The sequence below is a fragment of the Megalops cyprinoides genome, chromosome 7, assembly GCF_013368585.1.
Source record: "Megalops cyprinoides isolate fMegCyp1 chromosome 7, fMegCyp1.pri, whole genome shotgun sequence".
In the NCBI taxonomy this organism is placed as follows: domain Eukaryota; kingdom Metazoa; phylum Chordata; class Actinopteri; order Elopiformes; family Megalopidae; genus Megalops; species Megalops cyprinoides.
This window is the reverse complement of record NC_050589.1, coordinates 15,373,237-15,392,179: the sequence shown is the minus strand read 5'-3', so window position 1 is coordinate 15,392,179 and position 18,943 is coordinate 15,373,237. Positions and strand designations below refer to the sequence as shown.

The 18,943-nt window shown below is 46.5% G+C and overlaps 1 protein-coding gene across 2 annotated transcripts in view; it reads left to right on the top strand.

The window, feature by feature from the left end:
* The window catches only part of LOC118780774 (inositol 1,4,5-trisphosphate receptor type 1), a 120,547-nt gene that overhangs the window by 54,341 nt on the left and 47,263 nt on the right, over positions 1 to 18,943 (top strand). Inside the window, exons 35-42 of one of the 2 annotated variants that reach the window (XM_036533456.1) lie at positions 1,081 to 1,201; positions 1,540 to 1,724; positions 2,737 to 2,885; positions 5,185 to 5,296; positions 6,191 to 6,226; positions 13,405 to 13,452; positions 15,361 to 15,490; positions 17,461 to 17,651. In XM_036533456.1, coding sequence (XP_036389349.1) covers positions 1,081 to 1,201; positions 1,540 to 1,724; positions 2,737 to 2,885; positions 5,185 to 5,296; positions 6,191 to 6,226; positions 13,405 to 13,452; positions 15,361 to 15,490; positions 17,461 to 17,651 — 972 coding nt within the window. The remainder of the gene's footprint in view (positions 1 to 1,080; positions 1,202 to 1,539; positions 1,725 to 2,736; positions 2,886 to 5,184; positions 5,297 to 6,190; positions 6,227 to 13,404; positions 13,453 to 15,360; positions 15,491 to 17,460; positions 17,652 to 18,943) is intronic. The other variant, XM_036533457.1, reaches the window with a different exon arrangement.

Here is an 18,943-nt window from a genome sequence, read left to right as displayed (position 1 = left end):
GGGCAGAATAATAGAGGTACATGGAATTGCTCTTTTTTTGGTTTCACTCTGGATCTTACATCGCTGTGGCTTGTAGTGTGGACGGTTCACTTTCGGTTCACTTTCTGTTCACTTTGGGGTTTTTTTGCGGTCTGAACGTGGTTCCTTCTGTTTGCCCACATGTTTGAGTGTTGCCTGCGATCTGAGTTTCACGTGGGAAAGCTGCCATCGAGCAGCTGATGAGAAGCATAAATATCTTGTGTTGAATTGTAACAGGATATGTGTCTACGGTGTTACACTGATTTTAAGCGATAATGTTCACAAACTGGTGTTCTGTCTGGACCAAGCTGTTGGGTGGTGGTGCTAAATTGCATGTGGGAGACCGAGGTGTAACCGAGGGATGGCATCCATGCTCCAGGATGTAACGAGAGAGCCCAGATTAATGATGAGTGCTTTAAATGAGGCAAACAAAGCTAAGGTCTGCATCATTTTGTTAAGTTCTGTCTATTCCTATGTTTGTTAATGTCTGAATAATTATGGCAAGCTTTATACCAGAAAACCAGTCCTGCAAAGTGTGTGTGTGTGTGTGTGTGTGTGTGTGTGAGAGAGAGTGAGAGAGAGTGAGAGAGAGTGAGAGAGAGTGCGAGAGAGTGCGAGAGAGTGCGAGAGAGTGCGAGAGAGTGCGAGAGAGTGTTTGTATGTTTTCTTTCTAAAACCATGTTTATGCAGACCCCACCTATTATGATCTACTGATTGTAACTGCACTCTCCAAACTGGGCCTTGTTGGTGTCTGATTCTTTTTCTTCCTTCCTCTCAACCTTTCTGCCCATCCTCTTAACAATTCTGTACTCTTTTACTCTTCCCTCTTTCTTCTTCTCTTGTTTCTGCTCTGTCCTCATTCTCTACTCTCCACCCTATTTCTCCATTTTCCCTCTGTGTTCCCCTCTCTCTTCTCCTCTCCTCTCCTCTCCTCTCCTCTCCTCTCCTCTCCTCTCCTCTCCTCTCCTCTCCTCTCCTCTCCTCTCCTCTCCTCTCCTCTCCTCTCCTTTCCTCTCCTCTCCTTTCCTCTCCTCTCCTCTCCTCTCCTCTCCTCTCCTGCAGACTCGGCAGCCAGTGTTTGTTCAGCTCCTGCAGGGAGTCTACAGGGTGTATCACTGTAACTGGCTGGTTCCTATACAAAAGGGCTCTGTTGAGAGCTGTATCAAGGTCCTCTCTGACGTGGGTAAGGTCCCCCACCAGGCCTTTCTACATCCTGGATCATCCAGCATCAATACACAATTTAAATGATACACATTAATTAGGGCACATAATGTATAGTGAATGGAGACTTTCAGTATCAATGTGAGGTAATCTAACATAAAGCATTTGCTGAGCTAACTTGTATCTAAAACATGTTTTTCTTTTGTATTTATGTGAGCCGTTCAAATAAAATTTCCTGCTTAAGGAAGCTAAATTGTAACAGTAGGTGCTCTCTGGTGGATGTTAGCTTGTGGCTATTTATCAAGCATCTTTATCTTTGATCTCTGTCTCTTTCCCTCTTTCTCCCTCTCTCTCTTTCAGCCAAAAGCCGGGCTATAGCCATACCTGTGGACCTGGACAGCCAGGTCAACAACCTCTTTGTCAAGTCCAACAACATTGTGCAGAAGACCGCCATGAGCTGGCGCCAGACGGCCCGGAATGCAGCACGGAGAGACTCTGTTCTGACCGCCTCGCGTGATTACAGGAACATCATCGAGAGGCTGCAGGTGAGGGCAGGGGGGCCATCAGAAAAGAACCGCTCTCTAACAGAAGACAGGGCGAGCCACACAGTGCAAGCCAGTGGGTGTGTCTCTGCAAGGGGCCAATCCACCACAAACCTCCATTATATTACACTGTCCTTTAAATGTCAGCTGGATGGTTGACAGTCATCGCAAATGTGGAAATAATATTCTCTTTCTTGTTGAGAAAATAGATCTCTTGTCTGGGAGGAAGCCCAGCTCGTGCCATCCCTGCTTTAATGGGAACAGCTTCCTGCCCCCAGCAGACTTCTGCAGAATTAGAAGGGTTATCAATGCAAATGATAGCAGGGCTGATTCTCCTTCCAGCTGGGTCCTCTGACATCAGACCGGAGCAGCATCTGTGCCCTTGCATTGGAAGGAGGCCACCAGAGTGAAAATGAAAGGGGTAGAGCAGTGTGGAGCAGATTGATAGATGTCATTAATCCAGAGGAAAGAATTGTGGAAGACGCTATTTCAGGATTAATGTGCACCTGTGTGATTCTAGATGGTTTTCTTAGTGTCTGCATTCCTCATGCAATTGAGAGGGGGGGGGGGGGTTAAGAGGGCTGTGATCTGCTGGGAAGGGAAGCTGCAGTAGGGCATGGTGTAGACGTGCTTCCCCTCCCGTGTTCCTGTGAAAATGTTGTTATCATCTCTCATATTATCTAGGGTTACTGTCTCTAGTATTCAAACAGGAGAAACTGCAGCTTGTTTGTAGAGAAGGCAACAAAATTCACTTTGTTCTGACTCCACTCCGCTTTGCTACACAGCCTGTCTTGAGTAGAGTGCAGTACATCTCTCAATGCATAGGCAGCGCCTCAATAATGACAGAGCTCTAAACATATTAAAACTCAAGTTAAATAGATATCAGGTGATGTCTATCTGTATCTGCGCAGGGTGCGTGTGTGTGTGTGGACACGGTGTGTTGCAGATATGCACACGGTGTGTGTTCCGGTCACGGTTTGAGCGTGCAAGTGACGCGCCCTCCCCTCTCCTGCAGGACATCGTGTCCTCGCTGGAGGAGCGGCTGCTGCCGCTGGTGCAGGCCGAGCTCTCCGTCCTGGTGGACGTGCTGCACCGCCCGGAGCTGCTCTTCCCGGAAAACACCGACTCCCGCAGGAAGTGCGAGAGTGGCGGCTTCATCTGCAAGTAAGAGACCTGCCGCTGCCCTCGTTCCTCCCCTTGCTTGTCCAACAGCCTGCAGTCATAACCTGGCAGGATGAAAGCGCTGTAAAATGTCAGGTTGGGTCTGAACTGTGAAATGTCGGGTCCTGTGTGGTAACATGACCCAGACTGAAAGGAAGGCGCAGTGTGAACAAGAAAGCTGTTTTCAGCTTTGCTCGGTAAATATTCATTCCATGGAATCCAAAAACCTTAGATAAAACATTTTATTAATCCCCCATGGAGAAATTTTCTGCCAACCCTCGAGACCATGACCAGCATATGTCTGAAATCGCAACAAACAATCAAACTCACAGTATAAACCAAAGAAAAATACATTCTGCCATGCATGCTAATAGTTTCAGGGCCACTGGCAAGCATCTTTAAGTTGAGTTCTTGATCCCAGGGCTCATTCCTCTGATCTGAGGGTTCATTTAGTGTAACATACACACTTCCCCTGATCCCAGCATTCATTTAAAATTAGCTACACTCTTTCCTGTGGTGTCAGGGTTTGTGTAGGATCACACACTTGCTTCGTGCCGCACGTTTTCACAGGGGCAGACTGGGGAAGATTGGGGGTGTAGAAGAGTTAATGCTTTAATACCAGCTCATGTACCATAGCAATAAATATGAGAGCTTCTGATGAATGTCAGGTCCTGGCAAGAGAAACAGTCCATTCATCTCTCTTGGACTGAACGCCACTCTCTACCTCATAGTGGATCCTCTGCATTTGTCTGTCTGTTTCTCCATTTAAAGAAAAATTCCTCTTCACATTCCACACTTATTCTGCTCCATGTTATTGTCTCTTGCCATGAGGAGCCAATTCAAGCAGTACACTGTTTGTTCATTTAATGTTTACCCCTTCAGCTCAAAGTAAGGACTTGTAGAGGACCACTGAACATTACATTACTGTCATTTAGCAGATGTTCTTATCCAGACTTACATACATTACAATTTTTCCTGTCATCCATTTATACAGCTGGATAGTTATTGAGGCAATTCTGGATTAATTACTGTGCCCGAGAGTACAACGGCAGTGCCCCAGCAGGGAATCGAGCCGGCAGCCTTTCGGTTATGAGCTCTGTGCCTTACCGCTATGCTACACTGCCATCCCCAAAACTGTTAACAAAGTACAGAAAAGTTCCGTGCAACAGTTTCCTGCAAAGGTTTCATGAACAGGCAACAGTCAAGCATTCTCCTCGCTCAAGACCACAGGATCTATGAAACGCATCTTCTCTTCCTCCACTTAGTTTAAGATGGTGTTAGCCACATCAGGTATGGAGGAAGCAGAGGCGGCAAACACAGAGGTGTGAGGCTTATGATCGTGACCGATTCCAGCATCCCGTTCCGGTGTCCTAGCAGCAGCACAGAGCATGCCCCCACACCTCCCCCCTCCCGCGAGAAACACACGTCCGTATCCCACAATGCCCTGCATTCCCACATGGCCGAACCCGCACACCACAGCCCTGCGGTACACAGTGTTCTGTACTTAGGCACACCTCAGCGCTTTGTTGACAGGGATTAGCCGGAGTCTGGAGCTCCCTTTGAACAGACGCTGGCTTTAGAAAGAGATTATCTTATTTCAAGTGCGTAGTGGATTGCCGCATGGAGGATCATGTGAATGCAGGAGTGATTCAGAATGGTTCAGCAGCTTTGGAGTGCGGGCTGGGGGAGAAGGTTCAACGCATAGGCTTGGAACTAATTGCTTGCTGTTTAGAGGCCAGAGTCATAGAAAGGTTTTGTTTTCAATGTCAGAAGGTTTTGTTTTTGCACCTCCTCAAGTCAGAGGTAGTGCAGCTTCCTTTGACTAAAGAACTTTGTCTCAATTTTTCTGTTTAAATCTGCATGACATTTTCATAAGTGTTTCCTAAAGGTTTGTCTACTGACTGAGAAGACCAGTAGACAAACCTTCATTCTGTAGTCCCTTTCACAAGACTGCTCAGCCCATAGACTAAAGTCTTGGAGTAAATGAGGTGGAGTAAAGGTAGGGATTTGAGTCACAGAAAAGGTTTACTAAATAGCGCATTGAATGTAGCTAGTAGAATGTACTCAATCATTGATACAGTTCTTCAGCCGTTAGCCATGACCTTTGACTTCTACCACTGCCCAACCTCCACCCCCTTACCGCCCCAAACTACCCAACCACCCCATCCCCCCACCACCCCTCAAACCAACCAACCACCCCACCCCCGCAGCAGAAAATGCCTCTGCGTGTGTCCTGTCCATATCTGACCCCTCCCTCCCCCACCCTCACCCCCCACCCTCTCTCCTTCTCCTCCGTCCTCAGGCTGATCAAGCACACCAAGCAGCTGCTGGAGGAGAACGAGGAGCGTCTGTGCATCAAGGTGCTGCAGACACTGCGGGAGATGATGACCAAGGACCGGGGCTACGGGGAGAAGGTACTGAGCGCGAGCGCCCGTCTGACGCCGGGCCCTGCCTCAGAGCCGGCTTGGTTTCCCAGGCCTGCTGTTTATTTTGGAACCCATTCGAATGTTCTCTGTTACGAAAGCATCACCAACAGAATTGTTAACCTCCCGCAAACAGCGTCACAGAGTTTTATCACTTCTCAGTGATTACGCCACAGGGTTAGTTCCTGTGCTTCAATGTCTCTGTTTTCTTTTGGTTCTGAGTGTGAATAGCAGAGCATTTTTATATAGATATAGAGCCGTGTTGGTTCATTTGCATTCATACCTCCAGAACAGGTCATTACCGCACTTGAAAGGTAATGGCCTGCATATGAGAGGAGATTTGTCACAGTAGTGTTTGCTGTTGGACATAGATACAGTAGCAGGCTGCTACACTGGCTCTGGGCCCAGGATGGTCCATTCCGGTCCTTGGGGTCAGCAGGGCATGCTAGTCTGTTCTACCTAATCTCTTAATTAAAAGGCATTCCTTGGACAGGAAATCAAGCTGCTTAATGTGCCAGGCGTAAATCAAAAGCTAGAATGACCAGTTCTGCCATTTGGCCTTGCACAGAAAACCTTGTTTTCGCCAGTCAGAACCCAGACTGGCCAGGTGTATCTGCAGAGCATTTCTAGGAGATGCAGTTTATTGTATTGCCCTGGAGCTGATGTAGAAGCATTGTTCATCGTTCTCCCTGCCATTCAGTGAAGACGTTCTGAGTACAGAGCTTTTCAGCACTCTTTCCAATGTGTTGCACTACTTGTCCACTTACCTAAACAATGACTACATTAACAGGGTGTGTGTCTTTCAAGACTTTCGCCTTATTCTTTTAAATATTGATGCTGACACTCCTCCTTCACTAACTCTCCCCCAATACTCTTCTCTTCCAGCTGATTGCCTTTGATGATGAAATGGATGTGGCTGAGGTTGAGGTTCACTTTTCTTGTTTATTTTGTATTTATTTCCGTCTCTGTAGTGCCGTGCTGTAGTTTCTCTCCTTTTTCATCTCCCTGTGCTCTTGTACCAACTTGTCCCCCTACCCGCCCCACACCTCTTCCCAGCTCTCTATCCGAGGTCAGTAAGTAGACCTGCTAGTTCCTGTATGTCATGTGACTTGAGTTCCCATGGTGACCGCCAGTATTGTCATGTTCCGGAATGCTCGCAGTCACCTGCCTGTGGAAGAGTTGCCAACGTTTGTACACATGCTGGCACACTTCCTTTGTTTGCGCTGTGGAGCTACTTTGACCCGTTCAGTTGTTGCACTGAATTGAAAAGTCTGCCATCAGCAGTCAATTGTTAGCTGGTGTGTTTTTAGTACTGTGCATCCAACTAAATACTTTCTCTTCATTTTCAATTTCAAGTGCTTATCATATTTTACCTTGAAAAATTCACACACTTATCAAGTTCCAAATACAAATACCTCACAATCATTAACCCTACTTACCCTTCTGTTTGACTGTCAGGACGTTGATGTGTAACTTTGGCTGTTCTTTTTTTAAAATGACCAAATGCAAAACAAAGGGAATATTTTTTTATGTAATTATTTTTTGACGCTATATTTAAATTTCAGCTGCTTGATCCCTGCATTTGCTTGACACTATGATAGTAAGAGGACCACAGTGTAGGTCTTTATTTTGTGAAGAAGCTGGTAAAGGAATATTTTACTACTAAATCAGAGGCCTTCTGCAGTGTGCTGTGTACATTTAAGATAAGCAGAACATCTAGTTTAAAGTCCATATGAAGTAAAAAAATAGAAAGTCAATATTCAGATCTTGTTGTATCTACAAATATTTGAGCACCCACCACCACCACCACCACCTGTGGATTCTATGCGGGTAAGCTGTGATTGGTCAGACCTTGCAGGGGGCACACCGCGCTGTCTGGGGCCAGGGACTGCACTGGCCAGTGATTTTGCAGAGGGCTTATTTGGGGGATATGTATTTAAGTGCTGTGGCCCTGGGCACAGCCTGGGTGGAGACTGAAACCGGCCACTTTCTGGCACCCACCAGCTCCGCGCCACACGCCAGGAGCAGGTGCGTTTATTAATAGCAGAAGCCTTGCGGCACATCCAGAGGGCGAAATCGTATCCGACAGCAGGGTGGAGCAAACGAAGGGGGAGGGGGTTCTTGGAATTGAAACGGTGATGCGTTCCTGTCACTGTTATTGTTCTCCTGTTGGACAGGAAGCAGCCAGTCGGCATTGGGTGGAGTTCATGCATTGAGGTCAAGATGAAAGACCCATGATTCTTCTCTCATTTCTTCTCCAAGACATAACAATACACATCTATCTTCCTTGAGAGAAACAAGGTGGGCTGAAAAATGTCCAGTTCTCTGATTGCAGAGTGGGATGTCAGTGGAACTACACACCTTATTGTTGGGTATCTTTTTTTTTTTTTCTTCTTCAATGCGATATCTGTACCAATTGGAGTGCATATGTAGGGCGATACCCCAGATAGGACTGTTTGAGTAACTGGGACAAGTGCAGTAACACATGTACCCCCTGAGTAAAGATGATCTGGGTATGGCTGTGATCCTCATAGCTTGGAGCATTAACGACTTCTCAAACGACACCGACAGGTGTGTGTGCCTGCGTGGACACACACACACGTGTGTGCGAGTGCCTTCATGCACATATGTGTACTTTGCGTGTGTGTGTGTGTGTGTGTGTGTGTGTGTGAGGGAGAAGGGTAAGGAGTCAAGAGGGAGTGTGCTGCTGTCACTTTGGACAAGCATATTTGTGTAATGAGGGAGCTCCTCTGATCCCCTGCCCACCAGTCAGTCACTTTCCACATTCCAGGAGTCATGTCTCACTGTCTCACAATGGCGTCCCCCCAATGCCAAATTCCATGGCTTTTATCATCCTAAAACATGAGCTGGGTGAAAATGGACACCCAGCTGGCTGAGCACCAGCTCCCCGTGCCCAAACAGACCCAAGAATCTACCCCTACGGCATAAGGGGAGACCACCATTTCTCCTGATCCAAAACATGCTCAGTCTTTACCCACAATGCAACTGAGTACTGTTATATAACAGTATCTCACACCTCAGCCACCTAGAGCATGCAGTCACACATGAGGAAACTCCTGTGATGAAGGTCATCTTGTTTTATTATTTTTTAATATACTATAGTATATTAGCATAGTAGTTTAACCCTGCAGACGTGTAATAATTTTAAGCTGAATTGTGTAGTAACTCTAGCATGTGTAACACAGTTTTGGAGGGGGCACTGCATTCACTGATGGCGTTACATAATGGAGATGGATTGAAGAGAGGAGGGAAGCGGCATTGGCATCGGCTCCATGTGTTTCTCCTTCACCATGGCAAGCCTGCTGAGCGGAACGCTGTCCTCCCTCCCTGGCAACAGAGCCATGTGAAAGGCCATTTACAGTCTCCCACTCACATACACTCTCATTCACTCCTGAAGTAAACCCATGTATATGTCTGGATAAGATTCTCCCTCTTTCTCGTTTTATTTCCCACACACACAGTCTCTCTCTCTCTCTCTCTCTCTCTCTCTCTCTCTCTATTTCTCTCTCTCTCTCTCTCTTCCTCCCATACTCCCTCTGTCTCTCACTTTATCCCTTGTTTCCTCTCTCTGTCACTGGCGCTTGGGTACCTGGGGAAAGGATGTCCTTCCCTGCATTTTGTGGGTGATCCAGCAGGGGGCAGTGTGAATGTATCTGTCAGCGGCGCGTCTGTGTCCTAGTTTTCCCTGCCTGCAAGCTGCACGATTCCTGGGCCCGCGCCAGCTCTCAGGCGGTGGTTACATAAGAGCTGACGCTTTTTTTTCTTTTTTTTTTTTCCTGGAATTCAGACTCTCCACTGATGTGTGACCTTCAACGGTAATTGCCAATAAAAGTGCACCGGAGCTGTTTACTGTGAGACACTGGCAGCGTTTTGCGCGGGCGGAGACGGGGTGGGTGGGGACAGGGGAGGGAGCCGTTTGTCGAAGGGTCGAGGAGGAGAGGTGGAGGGCCCTTCCATGGGGAGAGGTGCGGGCAGCGGGCAGCGAGAGGGGTACTAACCCATATTTTCAGCTTCTCGCACCCAACACCTGTTAACCATTTCAGGTCTGCAGGCCCTGCACACAGAGTTGATGTAATCGTGTTTTTTTTTCAAGAAACTTGATGAAATGATTGAAGACTTTTATCATCAGTGAAGCCTAACTCTGGACTGTATGAAAACCGATGCAGGTTATGCTTCAGGTGGCTGTAATTGAAAATCTGGAGTCTTGACTCTCTTTACTCTCTCCCTTTTATGTATTTTAGGTTATGAATGGAAGATACAGATGCTAGTCTGATGCTAATGCTAACCTAATCTCGTGCCCCCATTTGAAGTGCATGTTTAATAAAGCAGACATCATTGGACTGTTGCTGAAGCTATCACTAAAACAGTCATTGTACTAAGACTACTCCATTAATGAGGGACATCTGGTTTGAAAACAATTGAAAATAAAAATATAGGTTTTAATTGCTTGGCCATAAAAGATACACAAGGGGTGCATGTATAAATTATCAATGATGAATGTTCACTTTAGAAAGTCGTGGATTTATATTCTGTTCTCGTTAGCATTGTTTGTCCTAGATAGAGATTCACACTAGACATTCACAGTGTGTCCCCGGCGGACAGAATACATGGCAAGGTTCAGCGCAGGTTAGTCACACAAAGCTTTTCTGGTCATCAGGTTTTTTTCATTTTTCATAAAGAAGGGCGATTCACTCGCCCTTTTCAGGCTTGACTTTCTCTTCAGATTGTGAATATTGAACAACAGATTATTTTTCAGATACGGCTGATTCTTAGACATTGAATATTTAGCTCCAGGTGTCATTCAGATAAGAGTCCTTCATGTAGAGTGTGGATGCTGACATCCAGGGTGGGTCTGTAATTTCATCAGAACAATTATTCCATGAGCAGTGACTTGGGAGACGGTGGAACCTGCAGTAGCGAAAGTTGCTTCATGGTCAGTTCAGTCGTAGTCGAACAGCTGCCTTAATCAGGAAAATGGTGAATAAAATGTGTGGCTCAAAGTCTCATTTTCAGAATAACAGTGTGCAAGTCATGGAACTTAGCTGCAGTCTCCCCCCATGCACTGCTCCTGTAGACCTGCAGGAGCGCTGCAGAGACGTGGGGGAATACCTGGAATCACAAAATCCAGAAACGTTTCTGATTGGGTTTTCAGTTCTGCCCATGTTTGAGATAAGAACATTTTCAAACATTTGTGCACGTTCATTGGGTCAGGCACTTGTACGCAGTGCACTTTCCATATGCTTGCAGAAAATTTGTGGCAGATTGACTGTTCGTCTTGGCGCTTTATTCGAAGGCAGCGAAGCTGAGCACAGGCAGAATGTGAAGCAACAGGGGATGTTTTCAACTGCCGTTTCCGTGCGCGCGTTTTGCCTTCTCACGAAAAAACCATGCCTGAAATGCACCGCCGGCCGACTTGGGGAGATTCCTTTGCCTGTCTAGCCGTCACTGTGGTGGTGTTGAGGTTACTGAGGTGGTGGCAAACCCTTCCAGTGGTTTGAGTCACGGTGAGCTGCAGTTTGCACAAGACACATTTCACGTTTCCTGCCTCTCCTCCGTTCATCATCAAGGCCTCAGTCAAAGGGCAGCTCCTTTGGGCCAGTCACCTGGCCTGCTGCCCCCAACCCACTTCAGCTTCTTTGGAGAGGGAGAATATCCAAACCTCCCAATTGGTCAGAGGTGTTTTCACTTTGTTACGAGGATGTTAACTCCAGTTTACGTTTGTACATAATAAACCAATAAACAATAAAAAAACATGTTTTTCCAAAATTCCCCAAATTCTTTTGATTTCACTCTTTTTATTTACGGTGATCGATTTTAACATGTACAACATAAAATATACCTCATACATATAAACAAATCCTCTGGTTCCATTTCCATTTGTTTGGCCTGTAGGTATTGCGTGGTGTATAGGCTGAATGGGTTTAGCAACTAAACACCTGTTATGATGTCTAGAAGGCCAGCACCTTTGGAGTTGTTGCGATTCATTAGGAAACTAATGAACATCTGTTTTAGTTCGTGGGCATTGCTAGCGTAGCAGCAGTGCCAAGAATCCTCACAGTAAATAATGCTTAGGAGTTTTGAGATTTACATTAGCAGAAGCATCTAGAAGATATTAATTAGTTGACTAAATTAAGCTGCATTAACATGAAGTCTTGGAATTTGAGTTGTATTTCTGTATTTAGTTGCTAAATTACTGATTTAATTTGCTATGCACTTTAATTGGTCTAAAATAATTATAACAATCACAAAATAATTTAAACAAGTTTTCGACGCGCCTATCCCCTGGAGCCTCTGCTAGATGTTGATAAAGGAAGATAACACAGAATGTTGAGGAAGATAACACAGGATACCCGCCCCTAGCATCATACTGAGGATTTTTCTCCACCACTGATTACCATTATGTGTTTAAGGAGCATGCTGATTCAGGATCAGTGCTTAGGGACAGAATCTGCTTATACCTGGAGGAGGCAATGAGGGGAACAGGGCTGCACCTTTCATGGGAGGAATGCATAGATAATCGTTTTAATGCACTGCCCTCTTTGGTCTGTTTTTTTGAGTGTATCATCAGTATGTGATGGATTTGTACATTTGGACAGGTTTAATGGTGTCCTCATGTGCTGTACATGGTAGTACCAGCTTCTAGTGTTCACTTTATCTCTCTGTCAGTATCTGCTCTGCTGTATGTTGGTGGAGCTCATCTGTATTCCATTGCCTCCTGGATGTCAGTGACCAAGGCCAATGATTTAGCTCCTTCCTCTATTTTAGCGGGCAGTTTCACCACGCTTCCAGCTAACCCACAGACTCCCAGCATGCATCGCTGCACTGACTGGCGTTCTATGGCCAGGAGCGCAATGTCAAATCAGGCCATGTTTGTTGTCTCTCTGTGGTTCACGGGGAGTCATGTGCCGTTTTATTGTTGCCACATGGCCGTGCAGGCGGCGCTAACAAGAACGCAAGCTGGGGAAGAGGGCCGCACCCTAGCTCCCTTTACGAGCCATGTCCATTTCAGAGGGTGGTAGTTTGTTCAGGACAGGGCCTGTATTTTATAGTCCCTGCGTCAGATAGTTACGTACAGGTGTGGAGAGAGAGCCACTTTTTACCTCCTTACATATTGCTCCTGTTGAACCAGAAGTCCTTAATGGTGTTCAGCTCTCATTCTTCCTGTGAGGATGTAGGCACAGCGTATCGTATATCAAAGACGCCTGCTGTATATCGTAGTCTAATCCACAGTTACAGAACTGTTCCAATTATGCATAACGGATACCTAGGAGAGAGAGAGGGCAGCCTGCCCCAAATCTCTTCTTGCAAAGCCTCAGCCTCTGTCCCCATTCTTTTTTGTCAATCATCCATCCTGATCTTAAGAGTTGCGTTTTCTCCAGCCCTCTGCCCCGCCCCCACTCCCCCAAATCACCTCTTCTGCCCCAAATCCAGCGGTTTGACCTCAATATCGCAGATTTGGAAGGAGCAGGTTCTTGTTCCTTTTCACCGCAGCAGATGGGAACTTTATCTTGCATTGTGTCAGTAGTGCACTGGCCTGAATTTTTTTTTTTTCAGCTTTATTATGTAACGTGGATCAAACCCTCTTTTTTTTCCCCCCTGGTCTTGTGTTTCCCCTCTTGGCAGTTATGCCGTGTGCTTATGTAATTAACATGGTTTCATTCGAGCCCAGTCGTAGTCGTCACAGTCGTCCCTCAAAGTAGTTCACAGGTTTAGGGTTACTCCTCATGAAATATGTAAGGAGGGGGCCCTGTGGAAAAAATGCATGTTCGAAACAGTGAAAACAGTGTGGATATTGCACACATTTCTGAATGCAGAATTAAGCTTGAATTTTCCTCTACCCTCCTTGATTTTTTTTTTTGTCAGTAATCCAGACTGATTGTTGGCTTCACCCTGCATGATTGTATCCACCAACCCTGTTTCTCCCATAGTCCCACTGCATGACATAGTCTGACCCAGTTTCTTGCATGTCAGAGAAGAAACTGGTCTGCATGATATTAACCCCTTTTTGTTCTTTTCCCTGTCCTTTGGTGACTTTCCGCTGGCTTCCGTGCTTTGTGCTAACTCACCTTCGCTGTCAGGAGCACGATCAAAACCCGCCTCAGAAGCAGCTGGAGGATCAGAAGAGGGTAGGTGCACACACACTCTCACTGCCTGTTCCTGTTTCCTGATGGCTGACATGACCTGCCCTCACTCCAGCCATGGCACTCATCTCTATCCCCCCCAACCACATAAAAGCCCCACCCCTGGGACCCCTATCCCAACCCTAACCCTAACTAACACGTACCTGCCAGGTCTGCCAATTCAGCTGGCTGCAGTGTCCCTGGAATCTGAAAATCAAAAAAATCCTATAGAATCTAAGAGGTAGGGATAAGGATGATTCCAACTGAACTGCATGGCCTTGTGGGTAATGTGATACCTGTATGATCTCCTGATGTAAGATTAATTTATTTCATGAAAGTGATTGGTGCTTCTAACTTCTTAGTAATTAGGACCACGCCCTCTTCTCTGATTTAAGACCCTCACTGATTCGACACTCTAAAGAGATGCACGCAGCAGAATGCCACCGCATTGTTGAGGAACAAAGGGGTGACTTGACTGACAGGGAAGGCTCCGGGCTTTATGTAAGAGCTGGTGGTGAGCCCAGAGTCCTCTCCTCTCTGACAAAGACGCCATCGGGGACAGGGAGCGCGTGCAGCGAATCAATAAGCGAGCCCCGGAGCCCGGAGAATGTCGCCATTATTTCTCTCAGAAAGTCCGCATTTGTGCCTGACATGGAGACTAATTCCCAGCTTCAGCGGGCTCCATGTGGAAGTGTGATTATCATACTATCCTGCTGTCACCCCTGTCAGTGTAATCTGGACCTTCACTCCTTTTAATTTTGCATTCTGTGTCTGTCAGATGTGTTCATTAGTGTTCAGGTTAATGTCTGCAAACTGTGAGTGACACTAGCTCCTTTTTTCTCCATTTTTCTAAAATATCTTAGCATCAGGTTAGCATAACAGATTACGTTACTCACTTATTCTCTACAAATTACAATTAAAACCGATTCAAGGACAAATGTACAAATGTATGTAAGTTAGCTGACTAATTTGTGCTAATGTGTAAGCTGTAGTTTTGGCTGCTCTGTCTGTTACAAGGTAGAAGGTCTGTCACACAGGTCTGTTACATAGGGTAGAAGCTCCCCCCAATGCAGTGTAGCATCGGTGTTTCAGTCACTGTCTTATGTTAGGTAAACTCTTTTCATACCGTGTGAGAGGCACATACTGCGGTATACTCTTTCAATCTATGTGTACTGGAAACCAGGCACAATATATGTGTGGCTCATAATCGGATGTATTTTTCTAGCTGCAGTGATGAACTGTATTCAGTGACATCATATGTGTTGCATGCTTTTAATTCAAAATATTTAGTCTTACTTGCTACATGGGGGTGTCATGTTTTGGACATCATTCAGACTGCACACAATGCCAGCAGTAATGGCCCCCTCGGGAAAACGAGCATATTGACAGTGCCAGACAGCACCTCCCGCCCACCTACACCTCCCAGATCCCACCTGACCTCTCCGATATCCCTCCTCCTCATCCTGTCTCTAAGCAGGTAGCCCTCCCGCCTATCTCTGTCAGCGCACTCCCGTTGCCATGACTGCAGAGTCGTGCAGCCCCCCCCCCCCCCTTAATGGTGTGACTCATCGTTTACGCAGTCTGCCCCCTAATCGCCCTGCCTTATTTTATAAGGGCGACATGAACAAACACAGCAATGGTTTAGGCACTAAAACCCCATGCACAATCCAGTCTGTCTCACCAAGGGGTAAGAGTGTTCACACTGAGGTGTTAAGCCCATCATCATGTCTTAAGTCTGCTCCTTAAAGTTGTGATGGTTTCTAAAGAAAATCAAATCCTGAAAGGGTCATGTGCAGATTTGTTTGTGTTTAAAGTGCGCATGTGTGCCTGTGTGTGTGGGTGTGTGTCTGGCTGCAGAGAACTCCTTCAGGGGAGGACATTCTGACAGTGGTCTCCTTGTCCTGCCTTCTGAAGGGTGAGGCGCTGAGGCAGATTCTGGTGAACCGTTACTATGGCAACTTCCGGCCCGGAGGGAGGAGGGACAGCCTGACGAGTTTCAGCAATGGCCCTGTCAGTGCAGGTGGGCCTGGCAAGACCCAAACAGGTGAGACGCTGAGCGGCACGTGTGTTTCTAGCCCCTCACAGATCAAACACCATCAAAGATTTGCAAGCAAATTGCTTTTCCCTCCAAAAACTAGCTGTGCCGTTCCCAGTGCAAAAGGGCTAAGCAGCCTGTAACACACACAGGAAGGTAGTTTAAATTTAAAAACCTGAATATCTTTTTTGTTCCTTCATTGCTTCCTTTAGACCATTATGGACATGTTTAATGGCTTGTTGATTGCTGTCGATTCTCTTTTGAAAAAGTTTGCTACATTAATACAAAGCTTTTCTAGCCATGTCTCTGAGGCAGTGTTGAACGTTGTAAACAGATGGATTTATTAGATTAATTGACCACACAAGAAAGAAATCCACTTAGGCCATTGTTTGGCTCCAGAAATTCAAGAGATTAGCATTTCATTTTTGATCTAATTATTTGAAAATATGTGCGTGAGAGGGATAAACCTGTTTAGCTCGTGGCGTGCATTATTTAGCTTACAGCACCGGTTTATATGGCCAGGTCCAGAAATCCTTATGATTTGACCTGGAGCAGGTAATAAACCACCTTGGAGGTGGCAGGAAGGGTGGGCACATTACCGGCGGACCCTTTTTATATTAGAGAAGGGGGCTGACATTGTGCATAGTAGACAAAACGGCAGCCTTTGCTTCACTGTGAATAGAGCTTACATCTGTTAATTACAGGGTGGATATTTATGAAACCAATGCATTGCTAGTACATTTTGACAAGGAAATACAGTAAATATATCATGTGGCTCGATCAGTGATGAGATTACATTCATCTGGATGCAATATCTAAGTGCGAGCACAAACGAACTGGCAACTGTAGGTGCCAATTAAACGGAACGAAACTTCAGATGAAATTGCGAAAGACAACAACTCTGCGGTTCTCACACCAGAAGCTCTGCGGTTTGATGGAAGAAATTCAAATGAAAGGTCACACAAACAAACCGAAGAGGAAGTGAACAGCATTGCTCATGCCTTGTACCTGACCCCTTGCTGACCTCTGAAACTGACTACTACCTATTATTCTGACTCTCAGAGGAGTGGCTTCACGCTGTCATCATAGGACTGGATCAGAAAAATCATGATGCGGTGTATTCTGAAAAAAAAGGCCTCTTGTGTCCAGTTGAAAAAAAATGTGTTCGTATTATATTAAACCAAGAGTAACTGAAGAACAACTGAATCTCTTGGCTCACATTGTTTGTAAAGACTGTTTTTTTAAATAGTGTTTGTGTAGTTGTGTTACTTAACTGGGCATTATGGGGTTAATAGCTGATGCACTACTAAACATTTCCATTAGTGCAACGTGCACATATAGTATTAGCAAGTACCCAGCGAAGATGGTGAAGCGATGTTCGTTTTTTCAGCACCTGGTGTATAAAAGGAGGCACTCATTTCTCCTGTGCACCATCCTTCCCCTTTCACCCGTGAATGTCGTGACTTTGGCAGCATCTCCAATAACAGGAAGTCTCTCCACACATTCGATGAAGGCCCCGCTGTTGCCAGGCGACGAGAGCCTGCTTCCTCAGAGAATCGCCGAGTGCACCTGTGCTGCAGAGTGGGAAACAATCCCTGCGTCGTGGCACTGGCTCTCATGGCAACGAGGCCCCTTTGGACAGGACACAGGGAAAAGAAACTGATTGCGCTGAACACGATTGAGTCTTAAAACAATGAAGTTGAAATTCACTCATTAATTATTGTTAAAGAAAGAAGAATGGACATGCATCACATATGCATTAATGCTTTGCTAATTTGTTTTCAGAAGGTGAAAATGGATGCAATATGGAATGGTATTACGGTGTGAAATGTATCAGAATACGGCATGCAGATGGTATCCCCATTGTATTGAGCGGTGGCATCATGTGTAGTGTCAGTAGGCCCATCACAGATGTATTGGTTTCCAGTTAAGGGACTGACACTACTCTGGGCATGGCTTCACTAACTGTGGTGTTGCAGGTGGTGGAGGGGGGTCGGGGGCCCTGAGTCGGGGGGAGATGAGCCTGGCAGAGGTGCAGTGTCATCTGGACAAGGAGGGTGCGTCGGACTTGGTCATTGACCTCATCATGAACACCACCAGTGACCGCGTCTTCCACGAGAGCATTTTGCTGGCCAACGCACTGCTTGAAGGTGGAAACACCACCATACAGGTGAGTCTAATCTGCCGAGTGCCAGGGTAAGGGGTAGGGGCGGTAAAGGTACCTCGGGGACGTCTCAAAGAGGTGACACATTTCTGTAGGCTGGTGTGGGCTGGGCATTGCATTTCTTCCTGGTTCCCTGTCACAAAAAACCCCACAAGTGACTTGAAGGTGTGTTACAGGTCAGCCTTATCAAGCCAAGGCGTCACTATCTAAAAGACAGCAAACCCTGAATGTCCGATCAAATGATCACATTTCTATGTCAGTTTTGTTTTTTTTTTCATTCTTCTTTCAGTCGTTTGTGGGAATACCCAGAGAAATGCATGTTTCGTATTTCATTATTTTAATGTTGGTGTTTTTTGACAGTTTTTTGTCAGCGTTTTTTGGGGAGGGAGGGGGGGGGGGGCACAGCAGGCTGTTACACTCTCCTGTTCTAAGGTTTGCGGGCGCACGTTCGCTCTGGTCTGGCTTTCTTTTTGAAGCGCGTCACTGGCGGTGTGTGTGGGTAAGCGCTGGGCTTCCACAGAACTGCGATGCGTAATTTCTCACGTAGTGAGTGCTTCCCCTCTGTGGTTTTCATGGAATCTCTGCAGCACCCAGCGCTCTCTGACACACACACACACACACACACACACACACACACACACACACACACACACACACACACACATGCTTTTTTGTTTTGGCAGCAAAATGATGAAGCTACAAGACGTACTCCCATTGGCTTAGCTTCTCCTTTGTTTATGGTCAGAGAGTGTTGGCATGTTGATACCCTGAGATACTGAGCCAGGGCGTGCTTCTCGCCCCCAGTGTCCTTAAAGCCCAGCTGAAAGGCGGGGAGAGGGAGGGACGGGGGGGGAGCTGTCTGGGAAAGAGACGACACTGCTGTGATCAGGCCGCAAGGTCATGCAGCCAAGGTTGCGCTGCTGCATTTTTGTCTTCCGTGAGCTCTTGTTGGGGCTCGTGGGATTATCAAGAAACCACATGTGCCCCCTCAAAGCAGAGCTGTATAGGTGGGCGTTGTGGGTAATGGAGCAGAAGGCAGATTAGAAATTGAGAAATTGGTGTTTTTCACCCTCCCGGTGTGCCCTGGGTCAGCACTCCACTTGCTCCCCAGTAGCTGCACCGCCTCAGCGGGTGTTGGCGTCAGGAAGCAGGGTGGATCTCTCATTCGTCATCTTCCAAGACAGAGGTCTGGCCTCCATGTGGGATGACGTGCCTGCTGTCCCCACACAACGCCAAGCCAGCCTGGGGTTGCTGTGGAAACGGCACACTACTCTAACCTCTGAGCGAAGCCTAAAAGA